The sequence below is a fragment of the Lepisosteus oculatus genome, chromosome 14 (genome assembly GCF_040954835.1).
Source record: "Lepisosteus oculatus isolate fLepOcu1 chromosome 14, fLepOcu1.hap2, whole genome shotgun sequence".
Taxonomy (NCBI): Eukaryota; Metazoa; Chordata; class Actinopteri; order Semionotiformes; family Lepisosteidae; genus Lepisosteus; species Lepisosteus oculatus.
In genome coordinates this window covers 37,427,882-37,454,505 of record NC_090709.1, presented here as the reverse complement: position 1 = coordinate 37,454,505, position 26,624 = coordinate 37,427,882, and the positions used below count along the sequence as shown (strand labels likewise).

General features: G+C 45.8%; 2 protein-coding genes across 11 annotated transcripts in view; both read right to left on the bottom strand.

The window, feature by feature from the left end:
• Positions 1-1,355: 1,355 nt before the first annotated feature.
• On the bottom strand, positions 1,356-14,408 carry LOC138243447 (interferon-induced very large GTPase 1-like). Of its 3 annotated transcripts, XM_069199059.1 has the most exons (4): positions 14,204-14,408; positions 13,672-13,752; positions 10,133-10,209; positions 1,356-7,742 (listed from the first exon to the last, which is right to left on the bottom strand). In XM_069199059.1, exons 3-4 carry the CDS (start codon positions 10,172-10,174, stop codon positions 2,274-2,276), a joined length of 5,511 nt encoding a protein of 1,836 aa, XP_069055160.1. In that variant the 5' UTR covers positions 10,175-10,209; positions 13,672-13,752; positions 14,204-14,408; the 3' UTR covers positions 1,356-2,273. The 3 variants fall into 3 exon arrangements, with proteins under 3 accessions (XP_069055160.1, XP_069055161.1, XP_069055159.1); XM_069199060.1 differs by having other exon boundaries at positions 10,133-10,212; positions 13,672-14,408; XM_069199058.1 differs by having other exon boundaries at positions 13,672-14,408.
• Positions 14,409-14,497: 89 nt separating this feature from the next.
• Positions 14,498-26,624, bottom strand: part of LOC102691721 (uncharacterized) — a 53,638-nt gene continuing 41,511 nt past the window's right edge. For 5 of the 8 annotated variants that reach the window (XM_069199063.1, XM_069199064.1, XM_069199061.1 and 2 more), the window contains 13 exons: positions 24,378-25,115; positions 22,529-23,278; positions 21,486-21,529; positions 21,252-21,327; positions 20,869-21,114; positions 19,276-19,367; positions 19,096-19,160; positions 18,730-18,944; positions 17,585-17,832; positions 16,566-16,688; positions 15,962-16,115; positions 15,565-15,609; positions 14,498-15,472 (listed from right to left, as the gene is read on the bottom strand). In XM_069199063.1, coding sequence (XP_069055164.1) covers positions 15,189-15,472; positions 15,565-15,609; positions 15,962-16,115; positions 16,566-16,688; positions 17,585-17,832; positions 18,730-18,944; positions 19,096-19,160; positions 19,276-19,367; positions 20,869-21,114; positions 21,252-21,327; positions 21,486-21,529; positions 22,529-23,278; positions 24,378-25,115 — 3,080 coding nt within the window. In that variant the 3' untranslated portion in view covers positions 14,498-15,188. Of the gene's footprint in view, positions 15,473-15,564; positions 15,610-15,961; positions 16,116-16,565; positions 16,689-17,584; positions 17,833-18,729; positions 18,945-19,095; positions 19,161-19,275; positions 19,368-20,868; positions 21,115-21,251; positions 21,328-21,485; positions 21,530-22,528; positions 23,279-24,377; positions 25,116-26,624 lie in introns of those variants that run through there. The other 3 variants (XM_069199066.1, XM_069199065.1, XM_069199069.1) reach the window with 3 other exon arrangements.

Here is a 26,624-nt window from a genome sequence, read left to right as displayed (position 1 = left end):
ACTACGCCCTATGCTATCATTAACTGTGGCTGAAAAGCTGATCAACATATTTGTATTCTCCCGAATTGACTACTGCAATGCTCTGCTCCCTGGTGTATCTAAATCTACTCTGAACAAGCTGCAGTATGTCCAAAATTCAGCAGCCAGAATCCTGACCAGGTCTAGTACAAGTGTTCACATTACTCCTATCCTGGAGTCCTTGCACTGGCTTCCGGTCAAATTCCGCGTAGACTTTAAAATCCTCATGCTCACCTACAAGGCTTTACATGGCTTGGCACCTCAATACCTGTCTGAACTTTTATCGCCCTACTCCCCACCTCGCAACCTTCGCACTGCTAATTCTGCTCTCCTTACTGTCCCCCAAGCCCCTCTACACTCTTGGGGTGACAGGGCCTTCTCCTGTTCTGCCCCCAAGCTCTGGAACTCTTTGCCCAAGGATATCAGAGAGTCACCATCTCTAAACTCCTTCAAATCCAGACTCCAAACCCTCTTCTTCAGAAAAGCCTTTACTGAACTGGTTCCATTCTTCACCCCTCTGCTCTTCTTAATACCATCTTCCACGGTCTCCTCTATTGTTATTGTTGTATTGTTGTAATTATAATTGTGTCCTGTCTTGTGAAATTTTCTTATTTATTGTTGTAGTCTTCCTATTTATTGTTATTGTCATCCTGTAAAGCGCTTTGAGAAGCCACCTTTAAAGGCGCTATATAAAATAAAGTTTATTATTATTATTATTATTATTACTGTATTACTGTATTACTGTTTTACAAGTATTTGACGTTGACGGATTTCTACATGAAAGTAAGTATTTTTTCGGTTTTTATTTGTTAATAATACTCATGCACGGCTCAGGCTCGCTGTGCTGAGAGCGCTTGGATCTGTACGAGATGTTTTTGTCAAAAGTTACGTGAATCATATCTATACACCTGTATATTATATACAGTTATAATAATTATATAATATTGTGTTACGTTCTGTCATTAAAATGGCAAGATGACACCAAATACCGGCTTATTGCATAAAATATCCCTGTAAAACTGTCGATTAATCAGATAAACCCGAATGTTTACCTCAGTAAATTTACCTCAGAAGCTGACGGTCAGTACTGTATTACTCAGCTTGTTTTACAAGTATTTGTACATGAAAGTATTTTTTTCCGTTTTTATGTGTTAATAATACTATTATACAGCGCAGACTCACTGTCCTGTGAAAAAAAAAATTCTGAGAAGTCAGACAATAACTGATGATACCTTTGTAATACGATAAGTCTCTCCATCTAGTTGAACTCGCCCTGGAGTTTCACAATAGTGAACGGTGAGACAAGGATCTTCAAATCAAAACAATTACAGCAGGTCTGCAGACTCTGCACATCTTTAATTCAGACCATTATTTTAGCAAAAGGAGTTACTATTGAGTTACAGCTGGATACAGACACACAAGGTTGTATTGTATTAGCAAAACGCTCCACTATCATATCTGTAATACACAATATTGTGAAAAACAGCACAGCATTCGAATAGTCCACAACCTCAGAGGTGCTATCAGACAATCAATAATTGTTTTTTGATTGCTGTAATAACTGTATCGTGTTTAGCTGGAGTAGCAGTATATATACATATTGTGACGCAACGGGGGCTCAGGCGGGCGCCCTTGCCGCATTAGGTCGGCCCCCCACCTTCGGGGGCTCGAACCCGGGACTCCCGCGTCGCTCAGCAGGGACCCAGCCCGGTGAGCCAAAGAGAGATCTCTCCACAGCCCAGTAGCTGTAGTCCTGCTGTCACAGGGAAGGGCGGTGACGTCACCTGCTCTGGTACGCCGGCTCTTACACAGTGCCTGTCGGCCGTAAGCGTTACAATATATTGTAATATAAGAATTGTGTGTAGAGAGAAATTAAGATGGATAATCTCTATGTAGTTCCAGTTTCAAATCAATAAATCGGAAGTCTTTTCAGAAATCAGGCTCTGTTAAAGCCCTTGAGGGACAGGAGCGACCTGGTGCTAGACGGGTCTCAGGACATCTGAACCTCAATGCTAAGCCAGGAGCAGAGCAGACACAGGAAATAAATAGGCTACACAACACACACCAAAAGATGTGAATAATCACTAGAAACTAGAAACAGGGCTGAAGAGCAACACCCTCTAGGTGTACAGGGCATGGCAACTGTGTCTCTATGGGTACCTCACTCTTTCCCACACTGTGAGAAACGCAATACAGAAAGTTATTGTTTGACATTTACAGTCATTGTACTTTTTTTTCCTGTGCCAGATGTGAAGTTATTTCAGTTCCTTCAGTGCAGAGCTCTTTTCAATTGTTTTCCAGTAATTGGGAATTTCACCACAACCTTTAAATTTACGCTTTAATTTCTCCTCCAGCTGTGACCTGAAAGTACAGATGAACCATTTCCAGTAGGACTGTTCGCTCTTATCTGGTGTGATGCTCCACCTGCTGTAAGGTTCACCTGCTTCTCTGTAGGTCTTATAGGGAACAGTTTCAGTAGATTTCCGAGTAGGATAGAAACTCTTGTCACTGCTGACTGAGGTGGTACAAATATCAACATAAAATATATCTGTCCCACGGAAATGCCAGCCAGCCAGAGCAGAAGGACGATGAAACTGGACACTGTGATCAGAGTTATGACCAGGGATGGTGTTTGTGCAGATGGACTTACAGAAGGGACACTGTTCCCAACAGCCACTGAGCGCCTCATACAGAATGTCATCAGGTCTGCGTCTGAACATCTTTAAGTCAAGGTCAGGTGTGCTGCTGCTTTCTTTCTGAAAGTTTTCCAGTATCTCCTTAAGTGATCTGGCCATTGTTTCTCTGAGGAACTGCAGGTCTGTGAAGTCTTCGTTTTCCATGTTTCTGAAGTCTTGTCTGGGGAGCACCATGTGATCACTGAGTGCTGCACAGAACTCATCCAGCCACAATATGGCGCCAGCATGTCTCTCTCTCACAGCTGCAGTGACAGTAGTGTTCACTGTTAAAACCTGCTGTACTAGGTCACTCAGATTGGTGTTTAACATCCTTCTCAGTTGATCTCTGTTGTCTCTACAGTATCTCTCAACACACTCCCTGATAAACCTTTCAAAATAATCCTTTGGATGGTTAATATATTCCATATAGGAGTCAAAGTCCTCCTGCTCAGCGAGGTGTCTCAGAATGTGGTTCTCCAGGTTGGATCTGTTACCACTGAAAGCAGGGCAGTTAGATTTCATTTCATCTGTGATCTGGATACAGGTCTTATCGCACGCTGCCTGCTGGATCGCAGGTTTTAGCTCTTTGCACAGAAAATCTACAAAGAATGTGACAGATGTGGCTCCTTTACAAGAGTTCTTAAACATCTGCAGGTACTGATCTCTCTTACTTTCAAGGTATGTGAGAGGATCGTTGGCTTTTCTGAAGGACTTGTGTAATTTCTCAAACTCATCTACAGCTGAAAGACAGAGATGCACAGATAATTCGAATTCATACTCGTTTGTGAAGTTTATGTTTTGTGCCACTTTTTTGTATGTGGTTAATTCCTCTTTAATCAGATCTAAAATCTCGTGGATAAAGTTAACATTGAAATCAACGTTCTTCTTTTCTTTTTTCTTAATGTATCTTTTGACACTGATATTTATTTTGTGAAAAATTTCATTTTCCTGAAATTCCCACTTTGAGATCTGAAAGGGCTTCAAAAAAAATTGCACTGGTCTACTCTTCCACAGGCGCTGGAGAAAGCTTGATTGAGTGTTGTTTTCATTGACCTGGACTGTATTGGTTTTACTGACAATCTTATTGGCAGCATCATGCTGGGTCTTGAAGACATCCAGGAGTGTGTTCTCCACTTCAACTCTTATATTCTTTACTTCCTCAGGGGGCTTTTCTGATGACACTTTTTCAACCCAGCTCTCCCAGAGTCTGTCAAACTCCTCCTCCACTTTGTTATCACTGAGCTTCTGCTCCTTCAGTCTGGACGCCAGGTCTCTGCTCATGTTAATCAGTTGTGCTTCGTATTCTGATTTCTTCCTGTCCAGCTCTGATTGGCATTTCTTCAGTCTGATCAGTTCATTGCTCTGCTTTCGGGTTTCTTCGATGAGCTCATTCCTCAGGCTTTCAAATCTTTTATCAACATTCACCTTCCACTTAATTAAGATCTCCTGGTATTTTTCCTCTTTAAAATACTTCTCTATTTCAGCTGTTAGTGGTTTGTAGACTTTCTCAAATTCTCTCATCAGATCTGACAATGTCACAGCCTGAACTTTCTTATTGTTAATTTGGTTGCTCAGTCTGTTCTGGATCTCCAGGGCTCGTTTTCTCATCTTCCACGACCACTCTCCGTACTTGTCCTCCAGTTTACTGTAAACCAACATTTCCAGGGTGTTTCTGAAGCTGAAGACAAAGTTCTCCGCCAGCAGGGCGTTCCAGAGATCTTTGATCCTTAATTTAAACTCTGACAGTGAGGGAAACTTCACTCCCGGCTGCCACTGAGCGACACTGAGGAGCTTCGTCTTCAGCTCCTGGACGTTCTGGCTGTAGGAGGGGTTGGGAGGAGCCATCGGAGGGTCTCCTTCCAGAAGGTTCTTGAAGTAGAAAACCTGTGACTCCACATCGAACTGGATTATATCACTGAAGCCAGTAACTATACAGCCTTCCTCCCTGGCAGCAATGCGGGCCATTTCATCCAGTTTCTCCTGGAGATGCATCCTTCCTTCTGTGTTCTTGCTGTTTGCTGAAGCTTCTGCAACATTCTGGTGCACAAAAATACAACTTGGTTTGATCTGAACAGACTTCATTCTCAGGAAGGCCTGGACACAGATCTGGAGAATGTCCTGCATTTCAGAGGGATTCTCTCCCATGATGTTGATCACAGTCATGTCACCAATCCCGATAATAAACGTTGCCAATTCATTGTCGTGACTCAGTGTGGTTTTATTACTGAGCTCTGGTGACCGAAGCCCCTCTGTGTCCACCACCAGGACAAAGTCATACTGCAGCTGGGCTCTGACCTCCTCACTCACTCGCACTAACTGCATGAACACTCCCCTGGTGCACCTGCCTGCACTCACTGTGAACTGCAGCCCGAACATCGTGTTCAGCAGAGTGGACTTTCCTGAGCTCTGGACTCCAAGCACAGAGAGGACAAACACCTTTCTGTCTCCAAGTCTCTCAGTGAGCTTATCCAGGACGGCCTCAATCCACACCAGAGGCACATGGGCAGCATCTCCGTCCATCAGCTCCAGTGGATGTCCTGAAATCAGCATCTCTGCTCCAACAGCAGGAAGGACACTGACAAACTGTCTCTGACTATTTAGACCATCTCTTGATTGAACAGCCTCATAGAGCTGAGCGGTTTCTCTCATGAGGTGTTGGAGTCCGAGAGTTGCAGCACTAATCTGTCCAGATATGGTGTTCAGGTCCTTCTGCAGTTTCATTTCCTGCTCCTTGTCCTTACTCTTGTCTTTCAGTCTCAGTTTTGTCCAAGTGGAGTGGTATTTCTCCTGAAGCTCACTCAGCGTGTCTGCAGTCAGTTCATCTAGATACATCCCCAGCCAGTGCAGCATGAACAGCTTGGTGTCGTGTGGATCTGCAGAAGTTAAACACTGCAGGAAAGATCTCATGAAGCCATGGAGAGGGAAAGCTCTCTTCAGCTGCTCACGACGGAGGGCTCTTTTCTCAGCTCTGATCTCGCTCAGCTGCTGTTCGATACTTTTGTTCGCTTTGCTGTTCAGACGATACTGTTCTTTGTCCTTCATGCACCACCTGTGCCACAGCTCCCCCTGCAGAGGCAACAGAGTCTCTTTCAGGGTTGATAATCTCTCCCCTTTCAACAGCTGCAGCAAAACCTGGGCCTTTTCCTTCCCTTCTGTACAGAATTCACTGTCTTCATCCACCCTGAACTGCTGTCGTCTTGCTGCCTGTAAGTATGTCTGCAGGCTGGAGGTCTTGTTCACAGTGGAGACGCAGTGTCTGATGTGTGAAATGATCTCATCAGTCAGATCACCTTCGCTCCTGTTCTTGGCTGCCAGTCTCACCTTGGTTGGATTGTTTCCTGGAGGGACTTTACTCTGTCCAGCAAACAGACAGATCAGGGGGGCAGGAGAGTTGAAAATAGCGTCAGCTGTCTTCTTCTCTTCTCCCTCCAGTGGAGACTCTGGGATCAGAAGCACGTTGACAGTGCTGACCTCCTGGAGAAACTGCAGCTGCTCGGGGTGTTTGCTGGCATCGCCGTGGAGGTTCAGGAAAGCCACACAGCTGTCGAACACGTCGTCCTTCCTGCCTCCTGGGCAGTACCAGGCGACCTCCACCACCCCGTCCATGAGCAGGCGGTGTGGGGAGCTGCCCCTGCAGTGCCGGTGGAAAAACACACTGTGTCTCTTGGGGCTGACGACGCTGTTCAGGATCTGGGATTTGGAGACGGAGGACGATCCCAGCCTGATGAAGGACACCGTTGGCACTGGAGTGTTGAACATGTCCCTGCAGTTGTGTTTCACAGAGCTGCCTCTCTCTGAGGGCTCCTTACTGCACCAGGACCTCTTGACCTGCCTCAGGGCCCACAGAGGGAGCTCCACTGCCCCAGTCTCGGGGCTGGGCACCAGGAGGGGTAAGGCGAACTGACAGGTGGAGAGCTTGGTGAAGAGGAACGCTCTCAGGAAGTCACCAGAGCAGTGGAACACAGCCATGTGGACGTCCATGGGGTGAATGTGCGACTCTTGATAGATGTCCTCTCCGTAAGAGTCTTCAGAAGTGCCATCGCAGGAAGTGGAACCCTGGAGTCCAAGACTGAAAAAGTAATCACTGCCTGTTGTGTCATCCGTTGACTTCTCTTTCATCAGACTGCTGCCAGCAGAGTCAGTCTTGTGATCTTTAAGGAACAAGGTCCTGTAACTGTAGTCCAACATCATGAGCTTGTAGAGATAGAGAGCTGTACTTTCGCTCTCATTTTGAGGTTGAGTGGTGCTGCATGACAGATGGCTGATAACGAGCACATTGGTTTTCTTCTGCCTACTGGGATATATGTCTCTGAGCCCAAGTTTCTGCAGCAGGTTCAGAAAATCATTTTTTCCCCTTTTTTCTCTCAATGAAGAACTCTGAGATTCCTTTCTTGCTAGTGATCCTTCTGATCCTTCTCTCGTTGGTGATCCTTCAGATTTCTCTCTCATGCAGGATCCCAGAGATTCCCTTTTCTCTGGTGATCTTTCAGATCCCTCTCTCATTGGTGATCCATCAGTATTTTTAGGAATGCATGATTCCTTGAATTCTTGTTTCTCTACTGATCCATCACATCCCACTCTCACTGAAGAGCCCTCAGATTCCATTGCTGTTAGGGATCTATCTGATTCTGCTTTGTCCGGGGATCTCACAGAGGCTTCTCTCACTGGCGATCCTTCAGATTTCTCTCCCATGTAGGATTCCACAGATTCATTTTTCTCTGCTGATCCCTTGTATTCCTCTCTCATACTTGATCCCTCAGATTCCTCTCTCATACTTGATTCCTCTCTCATACTTGATCCCTCAGATTCCTCTCTCATACTTGATCCCTCAGATTCATCTCTCATACTTGATTCCTCTCTCATACTTGATCCCTCAGATTCCCTTTTCTGTGGTGATCGTTCAGATTGTTCTGCAAGTGATGTTTCCTCATCTAACACAGTTGACCCTCCAGTATGGTCTTTTACTGGCTCTTCTTTCAGTGCGTTTGTCTCATATTGTGCTCTTTGTGAATTTTCTGTTTCGCCAGTGCTGTCACTGTTTCTCTTGTCCTAGGAAACGGTAGGTACAATTGAGAATTAGGATTATTTTCTAAAGCATAATGTAGATCCATCCATGCACAAAATCAGTAAACAAGTGCAAATACATGCCCGTTCTTACAAGATGCTATCCGTTGATTAAGTTGGCCAGCTCTTATGTCTTGAAGCAGACAGAATTGCAAAAGGTGAAGGAAATGGCAAAAACAACAACAAGTACAAACATTTCACTACAGACAGAACAACTGTCCATTTGCAAAAATAATTTTTAAAAAAATAGAGGAGATTATTCATGTAATTGTGGACATTAACATCTGATTGAGATGGTGAAAGGGACAGACCCTTTTGTCTTAGATCTTAGAATGTGGAGAGTTTCCTCATGTACTGAACAGGTACTGGACAAAGATTGATATTAATTGGTGGCATTATTATTATTATTTTATTATTAATCATAATAGTAATACAATTCATATAGCACCTTCAAAAGTATCTTCTCAAATCTTCTGATTAACAAAGATAGGAGATACTGTAACAAAATATTACGGAAAGCACATAGAAACAAGGGATTACAAATGGCATAGAAAATGCAAGAGACCTATTAAATACAATTTAATAAAAGCCTTTCTAAGGAAGAGGAGTAGGGAGACAGAAGCTCAGACAGGGATTGAGGAGCCAAGCCATGCAGAGCCTTTTAGGTGAGCATGCGGATTTTGAAGTCCAGTCCAGTGCAAGGACTCCAGGAAAGGAGTGATGTAATAATTTGCGTTAGTCCTGGTCAGGATTCTGGCTGTCAGATTAACATATTGAAGTTGATCAGTGTGGATTTAGAAACCTCAGTTAGTAGAGCATTACAGTAGTCAATGCGGAAGGAGATGAAAGTATTGACCTGTTTTTCAGCGCCAGTGAGCAACAACATAGGATGTAGTCTGGCAAGTCTTCTGAAGGGGAAGAATGATGTTTTTACCCCTTTCTGCACATCAAATGTCAAAACCTGGATCAAATTTCACAAGCTCTCCAGTTTAGGTTGAAATTCAAGTACAGTGCCATCCACATGAAGCAATTTTGAGTCCAGGTTTTTATGTCAGAGTTGCAATCAGAAAAGGTAAGGTAAGGTAAGTGTAAGGTTAGTATGGATGTAGATTTGAGTATTGTCTGCATAGAAATGCCAATTCAGAATATGTTAGAAATTGTCTTCAAATATATTGTTACAGCTGTAGGTGACTGGAAGTGTCCCTAAGAATCTAGATAAAGTGTGTAACACCTGGCTAGTGTCAGTATTTCCTGTTTCAATGCAGTCTGGGGTCTGTGATCAAACCACATCATAAAGTTTACCTTAGCAGCTATATCACACTGCAAGTCACAACCACTAACCCACTAAGTAGGTGTGAGCCAGGCCACCACCTTGATGGGAGACCTGCTGGAAGAGGTGTTAGTGGGACCAGTAGGGAGCGCTCACCCTGCGGTCTGTCTAAAAAAGGCACCGTCCTGCCTTTGGATGAGATGTAAAACTGAGGTCCTGACTCTCTGTGGTCATTCAAAATCCTAGGTGTTACCCTGGTGTCCTGGCCAAATTACCCCCTGGTCAAATTACCATCATGGCCTCCTAATAACCCCCATCTCTAAACTGGCTTCATTACTCTGCTCTCCTCCCCACTGAGAGCTAGTGTGTGGGGAGAGGACTGGAGCTTCATCCAGGTGGGGCTGCACACTGGTGGCGGTAGTGGGATCCCCATGACCTGTAAAGAGCTCTGAGTGGAGAGTCCAGAAAAGAGCTATAGACGTGTGAGCAATTATTATTATTTTATAAACTGACTCACAATCTATGTTGTGGATCTATCATCTTCTATTAATTAAGAATTAAATGTGAGGAATTATTATTATTACCTTAGTTAATTTAGGTTTTGGGTAAATGATTAAGTGTCAAGCAATAGTCCAGAAAGATCCCATATAAGACAGAACAGAAGAGAGACTGGAGGAGACAGAACAAGAGAGAGAAGAGAGGAGACAGGAACATAAAGTGTGTGCCAGGCGAGAGGTCTTTGTCCAGACCAGACTGAAGCCAAGTATTTGAACCTGTTCCTGAGCTGACCGACTGAAACCCAGGCGCAGGGTTTCGGGGTTTTTTTTGTGAGGATTTTGAGGCCCTGAGAAGGCTGAAGAGCAGGAAGGTGAGCCGGAGCATCAGGCTGCCGATGTCAGAGTGCCGAATCGTACTGCCTTTAGCAGAATTCCTAATCGGTGGCGATATTGGCAGGTTAGGTTTGCTGCCTGATTGATAGACAGCTGTATGGACAAGCATCCCGATCTCATTCTCACACGGAAGGGCGAGCTGACATAGCAATATGTACACAGCATGTTTGTTGTTGTGTGTAAAGATATATATACAAGGTGTGATTGTCTGTTACCTTTGGGCTTTGTTCATCCTTTCCTCCTGCTTCTTCATCCATGGCTGTCTGCTCTGGGCCTGTAGAGCCTTCAGTATCTGCTTACGAAACAAGAACAGCAGAATTCAAGCAAATGGTCATGTTTTAGTTTGTGTAGTACAGGTGTTTAGCCCACACATACGAGTGTCAAATGCAACTGAAGTTTGCAAAGAGGAAATATGTTGGTCCCTATGTGGTATTATCATAGATATAATTATATGCTGGTGTTGCAACAGAAGAAATAAGGTTCTTGATCCCGAGATGAAGTAAAACAGATGAGTTTATTGCATGCAAGGAACAATAAAGCCGAAGTCTTGTTTCCCGCAAGAAACAACAAAACCGAAGTATTGTTCAACGTACTGGTACAAACTTTTGGGTTATATAGTGTTTTCTTCTCTGTTTCTGACGTCACTCGGTCTGATGGTAAAGAGGGGGGTTCATGGTATTTGGCCAGTTTACGATGTTCTGGGCAAATGGTCAGTTTAAGATTACACCCAGGGGGGTTCCTAGCTTGCATCTGCAATCCTTATCAGTTAACCCCCTTTCCTGCCATAAACCCCAGCTTGTGACTAAGAAGTCTAAACCCCCTACAGAAAGGATTAAATTCAAACCCCCGTCTTCACATCTTTCTTCACTGGTATTTAAGGTTACATTGAGTAAAATAAAGTACTTTAATCATTTCCTTTAGCTGTTTATCATACCGCGCATCAGTTCTGAATAATTTTAGCCCATTCTTCTTTACAAAACTGCTTTAACTAGGGGAAGTGTAAGGGCTGTGAATCGGGGGCCCGCGCTGGACTGTCCCCTAAACTTGTGGCCTCTGATAAGTTAGGGTTAGGTCAGTAGCGGTTTCCTCACTTTTCAGTTCAAATCATAGCAAACGTGTAAACTGCCGTGGGCAGGGTTAACAAAACTATACGGCTCGTTTGACCACCAGAGATGTATATTATTGCCAGCAGGTGTATCAGCCTGCAGCTCCCAGCTGGCAGCTCAGCAGGTGTGAGCCTGGCTAGTACCTTTTACAGTAAGAAAGCACACGGTGAGAGGAAAGGGCAGATTTGCACGATTACAATACGGGTTCGGAATCCGTAGGAAAACGGAGAGCGGTATTGCGGTATTGCAGCACTGCGTGTGTGCAGGCGGGGACAGACGAGAGGAGATGCAGTTTCAGCCGCCTCCGAGAGGAGAATGTGTACATGTGTACTGAGCCGCGGGAGAGAAAGCAGCACTAACGCTCGTCATGTGACCCTGTTCGAAGTCCACTAGGGAGGAAGAAGGGCTCAGCGCGACATTTGTGGGACACGGCCTGACAGCAGGGCACTCGCACCGGGCGGGACTCGTGACTCCAGGACGTTGCCCAGCGGGTCTTATGGGAATTGGAGTTCTTTAGCTGTGAGTCGACTGTCCGTTCCAGGACTCTAGCAGGGAAAGAGAACTCAATGGACCGGAGTTTTAATACAAATGTAAACGGAATGTTGCTTAATATTGTCGAACCCGAGCAAGCGCTGGCATACACACGCGCAGGACAGCAGACCCCCCCTCCCTTTAAGTTCTTCGCTCAGGGCTCTGTCATTAGCTGAACTACTGCTTCTTCGCTTCCTTACACCAGTTTTCTTTTCCTCTGCGGTTTTGCACTTAATTATATTCAGCATTTTATTTGTTCTTTGCATCTACAGCTCGGCAGCCCTGAGTCTTGGGTAACTTTTATGTCTTTTTTTTCTTTTTGGCTCCCTTCTTCCCTTCTGTTGCGCTGGTGCCGGAGGCCTGCTTGTGAGCTCTCCTGGTCAGACCCGGCTCTTTTCACTGCGTCGTTACAAATATTTTGTCATTTTGTTGTGCTTTTTTAAAAAATATTCTAGCTGAGGATGCAAGAGGGGGGAGTGTTATGCCTCGCAGAACGTCCAAGAAAACAGCTGTCCAGTGCAGATTACAACTACAGACATATCAGAAGCAAAGACAGTTTTGCGTAAAACACGAAAGCATTTGAACATTTGAAAAGAAAGTACTGCCCAGGTGATGGAGTTGAAGAAACGGTCAAAGAAGCAGCAGCAATAGCAGAGGAGTTTGCTATTGAACCCGTGTCTGCACCTCAATTCACTCCTCGAAAAACACAATTGTGTCTTTTGGTTTGAGTTTTACAAGGAGGTGAAGTTCTGAAGGGAAATTTTATATTGCATCTTTGTATTTAAGTTTTTTATATTCTCTCGTAGGTCCTGGTACTTTGTCATTTTTACAAGCCAGGCAGATTCAAGAACGGGGTGTAACTGTGTCACAGGAAACTCTTCCTCGATACAGCTTCAGGCAAACCTAACTAAACAACAACTTAGCAACAAAAGGGTCTAAAATATAGTCCTTCCTGAAAGGCTCTTTAGTAGAGAACAGAACTGCCCTGGGCTCTGCTCTTGATGCGCATCAAATCCTGATCTCCGGTGCATATATTACTAACAGTCTGAGGAGTAGTAAACACAGAGCTATTAAACTCTTCTACGCGTCTTCGAGGGTGTCAGAGTGAGAAAAGCAAGACAATGAGCAGACTCAGCAAACCCAGCCTGGCCCCCTGATCGGCAGTGGTGAAAACGTACAGAATGTGGGGTGGGGGAGGGGGGGAGACAGGAAATTCTAAATCACAGAGAGCAGCTGGGTGATTAGGAAGGAAAAACAACATTTGCAGTGACAAAGTCCGGGCTGTGATCGCAGCTGCGAGTTGGACTGAGAAGCAGCTGTGTGGGACTTAAACACTCCAACAGGGCTAGAAACTCCTTCGCCAAACAGGAATGGGGAATCGAGGGGAACTGCAGTCCCAGTTTCTCCCAGACTGGTTATTAGATCTTCGTAGCAAAATTAATTCATTGCCAGAATCGCAACATTTTACAAATTCTGTATTAAGCACAAACTCGTGAGTGAACTCAGTGTAAGGGCTGTAAATCACCATGTTGCTGCAAACCCCTGGGCTCACCGCGGGCGAGAGCGAGAGACGTTCCAGCGTGATCTGCATGCAGAGTTAACAAGTCAGTCTGGAAGTCCAGAGCCTGCTTGTTCGCACAATATCATACAGCTGCAACGCCTCACCAGAAGTTGAATCGCTGGGCTACCTGGAAATGTCTATTCTGTGATGTAAATTGAAGGTTTTGACAAGTTACTGTGTATATTTTAATTTCACTGGGGTCTGAAATGCGCTCATTAATGCGGATTCTTTCTAAACCTGAAATATAAAAAGAGAGATGCAGTTCCCCTTTCAAGTCACCAAGAGTAAGGAACTAATTAAATCTGAAGCATGAAAGAGACAGCAGATCTGCAAACTCACTTATGCCTGGGTTCTGTAAAGCAGTGATAGCAGAGTGTATAGACTGTATTGTTACAGCAGTAGCCTACACAGTACTATTAATAGTGTAACTGTGAACCCAGCCCCAATAAAAACAGGAGGAATGATTTCAAAGGTTACAAAAGAAACTGATTTTATGAAACAGGTTTAGCTCCTCTTACGCACGATTAAAGTCATGAAAAGATGAATATGTTCTAACCTGGAGATCGTCCTGTGGGTCACAGCCGGCTGCTAGACTTGTTTTTCACTGGCCTGCAAGCAGTGGAGAAACGTCTTTTGTCTGTGGGAGGGATTCCAGGAAATCACTTTACTTTCACTTTCGCTGACAACTCTTCTCTTACAAGGTTTCATTATGAGGCAGGCGGGGAAAATATCGTGTTGTGAATTTCTGAGAACCTTCCAGGTTTAGGGCATCTCCCCCTGGAGGAGCCGAAATTTAAATGTCTGCGTTTTGCACATAAAGTGTCACCTTTTCCGTGAACAGTTTTACTTTGAGATCAGGAGTGTGATTTTTTTTCCCCGCGTAGTAAATATAACCGAGACTTGGCGACCACGGGTTGAAGGAACGAGTAAAGGTTATTCCATGCTGTGCGTCTCCACAGCCGAAATGTTTATTTTCTTCTCAGCTGCAATAATCCTTTACTTGTTCCTGTGCAGCCCGCGCATGCTGACGCAGCTCCCTACTTGAGCTACAACAACGGGATGAGTTTGTTTGTTTGGGTTTTACTTACGCCCTCTCGCCTGCGGTGATGGTGTGGAGCTTCCACGGCCAGCTGACTAGTTGTAGACTAGTTAGCACACCTGACAGACTCAGATCTAACAGGCTAACTAACACCACACCTGGTGCCGCGTAGGGCTGGAGTCCTGCTGATCTTCTGAGGTGTGCTCTGATCCAGCTCCGGGGACAATTACAAGGATCTGGAATTCACCACGCAGTGGTGTACTACTGTCTAGTAGTAGTTAACAGGGTACTGCCTAGTACTAGTTAGTACAGTACTGGAAAGATGTAAGCAGTCACAGTGCAGTGCAGTGAAGGTTTGGGATGAGTTTAATTGTAAAGAAAATGGCCACGTCTGGAGAACACTGAAGGGGTATTTCCCACAGCGCCCCAAATTGCAGCAGTTTCACAGAGGTTCTTATAGTCATCACCATCACACTGAATAATTACAAGAAACTGCGTTGACACGGTACATCACAGACCTAAAAGACAGATGTAGAAGGAGAGTCATTCTGCCCCCCTCCACCACGTGGAGCACAAACCAGAGTCCAGCTCAGCTCTTCCAGCCAGTCTCCTGGGATCTTTAATGACCAGACAGTCACAGCCTCAGTTCAGCATCTCATCGGCAGGACAGCACCATCTCCCGGAGCTAAGCCAGTCTTTCCTAAAAATACTGGGGATACTTCGGCTCAAGAGGCAACAGCGCCACCTGCTGGTCCACAACCTCCACACACAGCAGCAGCATCCTGGTTTCCTTACAGTCTCCCAGCCTTGCTGAGCTCCGAGCTCTGAGGGCATCAGGCTACAGAGTGGCAGCTCTGCTGTGTTCATGGGCTGGACCAGAGCAGGCTCAGAGGAGCCTGTGTGACCTTCCTCACGCTCTCTGTGTGGCTCAGGGGCGTTGCTGTGAGCCGAGAGAGGACGACTGTGTGTTGCTCAAGAGTGACTCCCTCATGGTGAAACACTGTAGTCCTACAGGGTGTCCTTACGCTCCTTCTCTATCTCAGCTGCTCCACAAAGGGCTTCAGTAATCCTTGTATCACTGGGTCGTTCCGAGGAATGCTGGCCATGGCTTCCTGAATGACATGAACAGACGCCTCCGTTCCGAAGTGGGAGACGATCCTGTGGGCCAGGTCCTGCTTCTCGGTGTCTTCAAGTGTACCCCGGGGCATCCCCTTCTGGTGCAGAATGTTCTTCAGCTTCTTGTACTCGTTTGCTTCCAGCTCCTCGATCACTTCATTCAAGGCTCCTGCCCACCCTTCGCTGCTGGTGAGCGCGATTCCTGAAACAAACACAGACACCCTTCTACTGGCTGCTCCTACACAAGGGCTGAGGAACCAGCTCTAGATACTCAAAGAGGACAGAGGGACTCACTCTGAGGGGCAGAAGTCTTTGGGGTCCTGGTCCGAACAGCAGGGACTGCAGAGAGAGAGAGAGAGACGTGAATTACAGTCATGATCTCCGAGTTTCTTCTGAACTTCTTTTTAACTGATCAGCCGGGACATCAGGTTTCCACTGGCATCAATAAACAAGGATTAACCCACCTGTAAAGACACTGGCCACCCTAAACAGCACAACACCCACCAGACACACAGTCTCCTGTAAAGACAGCGTTCACTCTGTATAGCTCAATACCCACAGCCTATGACCTCTCTCACAGAATTACACGGTCTATCGCCTGTGGAGAGACCGAGTGGAGCACAAAGACATCAGGAATCCCATCAGTGACCTCTCAGTGCTCACTTCACTCCACTGATCCCAGTCCTGTTACCTGGCAGCTCCACAATGCGGCTCCACACCCTCTCCTCTCCTGTCCTTGTGCCGCATTTCAGCAACACCAGGTCCAGACTCCTTGCACCGTGGGCCAGGAACACCTCGAACGTGGGGTGGAAATTCGGGCCATAACTGCAGGAAAAGCACTCGGACTGGAAGAACAACAGTAACGCTGTGTTAAAGAGCTAGCAGTCTGTCACACAGGCAAATCCTTTTTGAGAATGAAGTCAGCTGGACTCCCTCTACAGACTCTGTGACTCTGCTTTCTGCTTCTCTCTCCACTATCCTGATTCTCCTTGACCTGGGTATTTCAGGTGCTGCTCTTGGCTGGTTCTCTTCCTGTCCCTCGAACTGCTCTTTCCAAGTGTCCTGGTGAGGCTCTGTCTTCATCTGGCCTTCTTCCCCCTAGTGTTCCTCAGGGGTCAGTACTGGGGCCCTTTCCTTTCTCTGTATCTGCTGGATGATACTCAGATCTTCTTTTCATGACCCGAGTCTTTCCTGCTTCTCTCTCTCTAGATCTTTCAGTCTCTCCCTCATGCTCTCTCAACAGTTTGGGTCATAAAGGCCAGTGATCTCCGTCTGTGTCACAGGCGAACCATTACCTCAGGCTGGATTATCTCAGTCTTCTTGCTGCTGCTGGACACTCTGTACATCGCCTGCGGTGTCAGTTTACAGCTTGAGCTCGTCTGAATGAAGGTGCTACTGCAGTCCTGCTGCTCGGTGACCTGTGGAGGAGAGGAGAGGAGAGGACAGGGTGACACTGCTGGGAACGGGGGAACAGAAACATGCCACGACGTCGTGCTGGAGAAACAGACGAACAGAGACCAGAAGTGCTGGAGAGACAAACAGAGATACACTTAAAAAACAGCAACCAAAACTCCTACCACCACAAGGCCCTGCTGAGCCAAGAGCTGAGCCCAACAAAGAGCCCTCTCAGCCAGCCGGCCCTGAGGCTGACTGGTGTCGGTGTGGCTTGGGCCATACACAGGACAGCACTGCTAGAGCACCACAACTCAGACTCAACCACATCACAGCACAGATCAAACAGCAATATCTCACACACTGGGACACACACACACAAACACAACATAAACTGGAATGCTACAGCACCCTAAACAGACAAATACACACTAGCCGAATATTTGACAAAGATAAGAAACAGACCCTGACGAAGTACAGGCTCAGTGACCACAGCCTGGCCATAGAAACTGGGCGCCACAGAGGTGCACTTCCTACTGCACTGTGACAAATATACTTGGATTAGAAAAACATTCTTCCTTAAATTTCCACACCTTCCAGAATCACAAGTCCAAATCCTACTGGGAGAGGGAGGAGGGAACTTGGTTGAACTGCCAGCGGAGGAGCAGTGAGCCTGTACCCAAATATTGTACATATATGTTTATATGTAAAGATCTTATTATTGTTTCTGTATTGCAATGTCTGTAGGTTTTATAATGTGTTTGTTTTGCTTTGGCAACACTGATTTTCACTCATGGGTCATGCCAATAAAGCAATAAATCTTGAATTGAATTGAGACAGGAAGCACTGGAGAGACAGACAGACAGAGAGACGGGAAGTTATGGAGAGAGAGAAAGATCGAGAGACAGGAAGTCCCCTGTACCTGGCTAACAAGCACGTTCCCAGGGAGCACAAACACGTTCAGCTTCTGTCTCAAGATCCTGCCATTCCCCGGCCGCAGGAACAGCAGCACCTGTCCCTGGACATTGAATCTGAACACGTTCTTCAGGAGACCCCACAGGGACAGGCCGGTGATGGACACCCTCACGTGGGTCTGCGTCACCTCCAGGGGCGACAGCACCTCAAGATTACCACAGCTCACGTGGGCCACCGTCAGGAAGTCACTCCTGCCTGCAGGAAGACAAGAGAGTGAGGAGAACGCGCTACAGCCCGCAAGGGTTACAGCAGCTGAGCAAGACTGTTTCTCATTCGCTGTTCCGGGACTCTGATCAGTTTCGTGTGACTCGAGAGTTATGATTCTATTAGCGTTTGTAAGTGAGGTCACATCCTGAGTGCTGCTGGTCCATGATTCTATGACACCCCAGATTGGTTCAGACGCTACCCCAGAAATTCCCTGCTTGTTCAAGGGATTCAGCCCGCTGAGCTATAATACTCCTGGGTCAGAGAAGTGGGTTTGGATCATTTTTGGTTCCGAGTGGTTAGTTATCCCAGACTCACAGCCTCAGGAGACCAGTTCATCATTATGGGTTTGTGAAGCGGCGAATGCGAGATCAACGCTTCAGAGCAGCAGCTCAGTGCTCGCCTGGGCTACAGTGCGATTAAATCATCTATCACGGCGACATTGCGTTCCTGCTGGAATGGATCACGGGCGATCAGGATCAGTAATTCGGGATCAGAACTGAAACACTGGGTTCTACAACAGAACCGATTACATTCGTGCATTCTCAGCAGTGAGAAGATCACTGGTCACTGAATAACTCAGGGTCAGTGATGAAGCTAATTTAGTGACATGGCCTTCGGTGGCCATGAATAACTGAATTAAAGTAATGAAGCTGTTAACTGAGATTAATTAAGGGTCAGCAACGAAGCCCTGGGATTGAGGTTCAGTAATGGATTGGAACAGATTCCAGAGGCTGGAGAGAGGGATTGAGAATTATCCTTCCACTATTGCCCAAGAAAGCAAACTGTCACCAGACTCCGTGGTAGAGGGTAGAGTCTCCTGCTGTAGCTGAGCTGAAGCTGTACTCACTGTCAATACAGAAACTGTTAACATCGCCTGAGACTCACGGCCATCGATCTCGCAGTGAGGTAGCTGCAGTTCCGTCAGCGCCCCCTGGGGGCAGCGGATGTCAAACAGGGGTCCTGCAGGAAGCTGGCCAGTGGGGGACAGGAGCCCCATGTCCCAGTGTGTGGTCTGATACTCCAGTTCACCCCCCGACGCCATCACAAACACCAGCCCAGTGACACAGCACCAGAACTGACCCGCGGACGGGCAGAGATACCTGCACAGGACAGCACACTGTCAACACACTGCACAGAGTCAGAGGACACCTCAGGACAGCACATATTCTATACAGAGAAAGAGAGGACTGTGACACAGACACAGCACTGACACTGGAGACAAGCTGAAAATGAGCTTGATGAACCAGATACCTGTAAGTTTCTTTCTTGTTCTGGATTTTTATTTCAGGTGTAAATTCAGTCACGTCACCAAGAACCTAAGAATGAGACAAGATTCCACAAGTGTTAAAGACTCAGGTGTGTCTCCAGTGGGGGAGAGGAGATCTCACAGGTGTGGAGGTAAAGACCTTTCCTGGAGGTATAAACACTTACTTTGGTTCTGCTAACTTCATCAGGCTCATCTCCCCTAGACAGTGAGCCCCCAGTTTTGGGTGCCCCAGGTGAATATTCCTCAGCTGCTGGACCTGTTGAAAGAAAAAGCTGAGCACCACAGAGTGACAGGCGTGAGTCTGTCTCAGTATCTCAGGTGGTACATAGTGTTGAATACAGCTGTCTGATCTTCTGAGACGACCTGACTGCTGTTTTGACACCATCATCATGATTATGGGCTCGTTATGGATCTGGTGTGATGCTGCTCACTGAGTTCTCTGTGACTCTCGCCATGCGGACATCTGGGTTCCTCTGCATGTTCAGGATCCCTCTGTTTCCTGTATTTTAAAAAAATTTACTTCTTATCGAAGTCTTATCACACTGCTAGAGAAAGTGTGGATCATCCTGGATCAGAAGGGACAGGCAGTGTATCCGAGAGAACTCTCTTCCTGTTGTGAACTCATGACTCACACTGATATTCCTACAGGACCTTGATGGTCTTGTGGTTTGCAGCGATAAAAAACTGACACTTATTCCTGAAGAAAGATGTGAAGACGGGGGTTTGAATTTAATCTTTTCTGTAGGGGGTTTAGACTTCCAAGTCACAAGCAGGGGTTTATGGCAGGAAAGGGGGTTAACTGATAAGGATTGCAGATGCCAGCTAGGAACCCCCCTGGGTGTAATGTTAAACTGACCATTTGCCCAGAACATCGTAAACTGGCCAAATACCATGAACCCCCCTCTTTACCATCATACCGAGTGACGTCAGAAACGGAGAAGAAAACACTATATAACCCAAAAGTTTGTAACAGTACGTTGAACAATACTTCGGTTTTGTTGTTTCTTGCGGGAAACAAGACTTCGGCTTTATTGTTCCTTGCATGCAATAAACTCATCTGTTTCACTTCATCTCGGGATCAAGAACCTTATTTCTTCTGTTACAACATTCCTTACTGACTTTACTGAGAGGGCTAGTAATGTAGGAGAGAGAGCTGAGTCTTCACATTTTCCTTAAGAGTAACACGGAATAGTTACTTTTAAAACGCTTGTGTTACCCCTCCCCTCCAGTCTAGAAGGAAACAGGACTGTGGAGTTTTAATTTGGCCCCGACTCAGAATTATGGTTTTGACTATTAAGCAGGCATTTGTCCTGACAAAGACTGATATTTCAGACTCCACCTGTTGTGTTCGTTTTTTTCCTTCCTACTGTACCTTAATACAGCCCACAAACAAAAGGCTGTTTGACAATCTTCCACTACACAGAAGATTTGAAACTGAGAACAGCTCCATTCATTGTTCTTCTCCCTCTGCCAAAATAATAACAATCACAGAATACCTTTACTTCGAAAAGCCTTCTTTCATTTTAAAGAAGTTAATTGTACCGCTGATGATGTGTCATTCACCTCTCCTCTGTCTCTGTCTCAATCTCCTGTGTTCGTCTGTACACAGTACACAGTACTATGGTACAGGCAGTGCTTCACTTATTACTTTAAATTAATATTCGACATTTATATTTAATCTGATGATTTACTTGAGTTTTACTTCAGGCATTCAATGGTGCTTGAATTGAATCTCAGTAGTATTGATCAACACTTACTGGAGGGAATTTCAAAGTCTTTACTGCTCCTCTTGACAGGCAGTCTGGGCTCCTCTGTCTCTTTCTCCAGCTTCTCTTCCTTCAGTGTCTTTCTCATCTTCACCTTCAGCTCCTCTTCTCTCGCTCTCTCCCTTCTTTCATACTTCTGTCTCAGCTCCTTTGTCTTTCTCTGTCTCTCCTCCAACCTCTGTCTCTTAATCTTTCTCAATCTCAGTGTCTTTTCTGCAGTGTTGGAGAGCAGCTCTTCTGCAAAACAAGAGCAACACTGCTAAATGGAACTTGAAATTGGACAGTGAAATAGAAGACTTAAGTATCTGATTTGCTGTGCTGTAGTGGAGAAGGTGAGTATTCATGCTCTGTTTGACACCATCATTCTCACTCACTGCCTTTCTCCCTGCTCTTCCATCCCAGTGTCTTCGGCTCCTTTGTCTTCCACTCTTTTCTGATGCAGGGTAGGCTCTGGATATGAAGAGAAGGTGTGAATGGAATGGAAGGAAACCTTTAACTTTAATGGCACATAAGTTGGTCAAACGTCTTTTTGGAGCTTTATATTTTGTGCCCAGTTATTAAGGTATGAATATATTTTCAAAATGAATAGACACACCAGTAAAACTTACGGCAGGAGAAGATACTTGGCGCACCTGGGGAGGACGTAGATCTTCTGCCAAACAAACAAAAGGAGAGTCAGCCTCCTGCATAAAGACCAGAGGGTCGGTGATGTAGGAGAGAGAGCAGTGTGTCAGTGTGTCGTACAGAGAGAGGGTCAGTGATCTCATAGATCCCAATACAAACTCACTATTCCATCAGATATCTGCCCACCTCCTCTGTGCCATCACCTCTAAAACCTTCTTATCAAGCTCATAGTAACGATCACTCTTTCCTGCCACCATGTCCTCTATCTTCTCCAGCAGCTCTGTGACCTGAGTGTGGTCGTCCCTGTTCTTGTTGTTGAGAACATGATACCTGTTCCCACACTTCTCCACCAGACACTGGAGCTCCTCTCTGTGTCTGGTTATACAAGGGGGCAGTATGACTGTATATAGACTTGAGTTTGCAGTTAATGGTAAATTAAATAGAATTGTAACCTGTCTAAAATGACTGTAGACTATAATTTTAGATACTGTCTGACAGTATGGGTACAATATGGGTACAGGTTGCTCTGTCCAGATGAGTCTCTAGTCATGTGACTCCTGAAATTTCCACACTGACAACACTCCTTCCCTCATCTTTTGCATTACATTAACAAACACAACTAGACAAACATCTTCCATGAGTATCTGTGTGTCACTTGTTTGGTTTAGTTCAGCCCTATGGCTAGGAATGAATTCAGATCAGAAACCCTATTTCCACACATTCCTTTGAACAACTTGTTATTACAATTACATTAGAATTTAAATAGCTTTTTGAGCTACACATGTGACACAAACATTAACAACTACTTGAAACTTTGTTTTCCTAAAAGCATTACTTGTAGCAACATCCACTGTGAAATTCAGTTAAATTGCTATAAGATCTAGAAAAGTTTGAGAGTGAAGATGTTCAAATTTACACACTCGCTGTTTACAGGTAAGAACTGTGTTTTTGACCCTGTTTAATATCTCTGTAGTTAACTGACTGTACTGAGCTGTGACCCCCTATCAGAGAGAGAACATGAACTCACTCTTGGGAAGCCGTTGGGGTCCCAGTGTCTTGCGCAGTAGTTTCTCTATCCTCTGTCTCCTCCTTATTCCCACAGTCCTGAACTTCTCTTCCATCTCCTGTAAATCCTTTTCCTCAATCTCATAACAACAGTCACTCTTTCCTGCCACCATGTCCTCTATCTTCTCCAGCAGCTCTGTGACCTGAGTGCGCTCGCCCCTGTTCTTGTTGTTGAGAACATGATACCTGTTCCCACACTTCTCCACCAGCCACTGGAGCTCCTTCCCTCCTCCCTCAATGTGCAGCTCAATGGTTGTGTCTCTCAGTCTGTCCCCCCAAGTGCACAGCACTATTGTGTGTCTCCACACTCTCTCACTGAGAAGCTGCAGATGTAACTTCACTGATCCCCAATCTGTGTATGAGTCCAGATTAATCACCAGGAGGAGAGTGTGGGGTCCTGGGGGACACAGAGACACGATTTTTACAATTTCCTGTCTGATCTGCTGTGGATCATTCCTCATCAGCCACACATCCCAGCCTGGAGTGTCGATCACAGTGATCTGCCTCCCAGCTACTTCACCCTGTCTCTTCACACACTCCTTAGTTACTCCCTTAGTCTCAAACTCCTCTCTGCCCAGGATGGTGTTTCCTGCTGAGCTCTTCCCAGACCATCGTCCCCCCAGCAACACGATCCTGATCTCTGAGAGATGCTGTAGTGCCTCATGGGAATCAGTCTGCCTCTCCTGTGTTCCTGCAGCTGGGACTCTCACCCCTGTCAGAGAGGAAGAGCACAGTTAGGGCTGGGACACTCCTGACAGCTCAACTGCACAGATCAATTCCACTCCATCAGAAAGTACCGCCCAGTCCCTCACCTCCACAAGGGGGCAGTATGACTGTATAGAGACTTGAGTCCTTTCACATCCTTGACCCAATCAATTCAATCAAAACACAAAACCATCATTCTTAAAAGTTAAAAACAATGAAAAACAGTTTGCAGGTACTGCAAATAAAAACTGTAGCATGACTAGAATGACTGTAGACTCAATGATAATTTAAGATACTGTCTGACAGTATGGGTACAGGTTGCTCTGTCCAGATGAGTCTAGTCATGTGACTCCTGAAATTTCCACACTGTTCACCACTGACAACACTCCTCATCTTTTACATCACATTGACAAACACAACTATACACACATCTTCCATGAGTATCTGTGCGTCACTAGTTTTAACACGCCCAGTACACCTAGAGGGCGCTGCTCTTCTGTCCTGTTCCTGTGTCTGCTCTGCTCCTCGCTCAGCATTGAGGTTCGGATGTCCTGAAACCCGTCTAGCACCAGGTCTCCCCACGTCCGCTACCTGAGGGCATAGGTTTCTATCAGGCATTTCCTGAGCAACTGAGCTCGGACTAACCCTCGTCTCGCTGCTACGTATCGGGTCTTTTATTGCTCTCCTGCCATTCCACGGTTTGTCCCTTCAGACATTCGTGACAAGTATGGTTTAGTTCAGCCCTATGGCTAGGAATGAATTCAGATCAGAAACCCTATTTCCATACATTCCTTTGAACAACTTGTTATTACAATTACATTAGAATTTAAATAGCTTTTTGAGCTACACATGTGACACAAACATTAACAGCTACTTGAAACTTTGTTTTCCTAAAAGCATTACTTGTAGCAACATCCACTGTGAAATTCAGTTAAATTGCTATAAGATCTAGAAAAGTTTGAGTGTGAGGATGTTCAAATTTACACACTCGCTGTTTACAGGCAAGAGCTGGTAAGAACTGTGTTTTTGACCCTGTTTAATATCTCTGTAGTTAACTGACTGTACTGAGGTGTGTGACCCCTATCAGAGAGAGAACATGAACTCACTCTTGGGAAGCCGTTGGGGTCCCAGTGTCTTGTGCAGTAGTTTCTCTATCCTCTGTCTCCTCCTTATTCCCACAGTCCTGAACTTCTCTTCCATCTCCTGTAAATCCTTTTCCTCAATCTCATAACAACAGTCACTCTTTCCTGCCACCATGTCCTCTATCTTCTCCAGCAGCTCTGTGACCTGAGTGCGGTCGCCCCTGTTCTTGTTGTTGAGAACATGATACCTGTTCCCACACGTCTCCACCAGACACTGGAGCTCCTTCCCTCTTCTCTCAATGGTTGTGTCTCTCAGTCTGTCCCCCCAAGTGCACAGCACTATTGTGTGTCTCCAGACTCTCTCACTGAGAAGCTCCAGATGTTCCTTCACTGATCTCCATTCTGTTTGTGAGTTCAGATTAATCACCAGGAGGAGAGTGTGGGGTCCTGGGGGACACAGAGATACAATCTTCACGATTTCCTGTCTGATCTGCTGTGGATCATTCCTCATCAGCCACACATCCCAGCCTGGAGTGTCGACCACAGTGATTTGCCTCCCAGCTACTTCACCCTGTCTCTTCTCACACTCCTGAGGTTCTCCCTCAGTGTCAAACTCCTCTCTGCCCAGGATGGTGTTTCCTGCTGAGCTCTTCCCAGACCATCGTCCCCCCAGCAACACGATCCTGATCTCCGAGAGATGCTGTGGTGCCTCATGGGAATCAGTCTGCATCTCCTGTGTTCTTGCAGCTGGGACTCTCACCCCTGTCAGAGAGGAAGAGCACAGTTAGAGCTGGAACACTCCTGACAGCTCAGCTGCACAGATCAATTCCACTCAATCAGAAAGTACCGCCCAGTCCCTCACCTCCACAAGGGGGCAGTATGACCTTATAGAGACTTGAGTCCTTTCACATCCTTGACACAATCAATTCAATCAAAACACAAACCCATCATTCTTAAAAGTTAAAACAATGAGAAACAGTCTGCAGTTGTAGTGTGCTCTCATGAGGCACCAGTTCTGTAGGGGTTTGGGCATTTACTGGGACAATTATTAATTGTAGCAGTAAATCATAAAATGATTCTTTTAATGGTCTTAGAATCCAACAATGTGATATAACTCAAACAACACACACACACAGGTACTAATACACGAGGATACATTTATTAATACATAGAATATGCATGTAAACCTAACAGATCTTATCGAGAGGGTTATCAGAATACAAAAGGTATATATTCAGTCAGTTACGAAGAGTTACACATATCAAGAGGACATACGTTCAGTATATCATTCATTTAGACCGTTTCGTAAATGAACTTGGTCACAACTTCTACATTAGATACTCAAAACAAGTACATAACTCTTAGGAATTAAATTGATATCAACTGGTTGGAATAACAATTGAATTCTCGAGCTGTGATGCAGTGAAGTTGAATACTCATCCAATCTCTGGGGATTCAGATCTCCTGCGGGCACAAAGAAACAGTTGCAGGCTGTTGCTGTCCAATCCGCGCTCTCTGGCTCCGTGCCAGGCTGTGCTGTGCGGCTTGCGACATTGCGCTGCTGATGCTCACTGACCGGCTAGTTAGTGTTGTCTTTAACTAGCAAAGTTTGTGCTCAGGAGAAAAGATGACTGGATCCCAGCAAGTCAGGAAGAGGACCGGTTCGTTCCTGATGAAGCGCTAGTTCTGAAAAGTGATTCAGCTGTCCACAGTTCTGACCTGTTCACGAGGCCTGCTGCTGATGCTAACCTCGGGTGGATCCTCTGGTTACTCTCTGGCAACCTCCGCTCTCGACTCTTAGAACAAAGGAAAGTTCTGGCACTCGGACACACTGGCCGTTCCGTGGTTGTCAGGGCTGAGTCTCAGGATGGTCAGGAGGCGCGCTGCGAGAATGTCCTGAGAATGGCTCCTCGGCCGTCCTGCACTGGAATTCTCCTTTGAATTCTCTTTAGAATAGTCTCAGGCCCTCTGTGTTGCCTATTTTTACCTGGAGGAACTTCAGCTCGTGCATTGGCTGAAAGTTTCATGGGCATCAGAGACCCACGTGGGTTACTCGGCCCTACCAGTCCCTGATTGGTTGATGATGAGTAACCATGCCCTCTGACTTTGGGGTTGTAAACCACTTGGATGAGGCTCTCCCTTGGAATCTTGCAGACTTTTAGGCGCCAACGGATGACCATTGATCATGATAGCCAGGCTTAGCTAAATGCATCCCCCTTTGGGAGCTGTCTCTTATCAAAAGAAAACATCTTTAAATCAGCCTGCATGAAT

What these genes read in the sequence shown, in the direction of transcription:
- LOC138243447 (XM_069199060.1), bottom strand. Translation starts at nt 10,174, where the DNA reads ATGGATGAAGAAGCAGGAGGAAAGGATGAACAAAGCCCAAAG. An exon ending in AGGATGAACAAAGCCCAAAG is followed by an intron (nt 7,743 to 10,132) that starts GTAACAGACAAT and finishes ACCGTTTCCTAG; the next exon opens with GACAAGAGAAACAGTGACAG.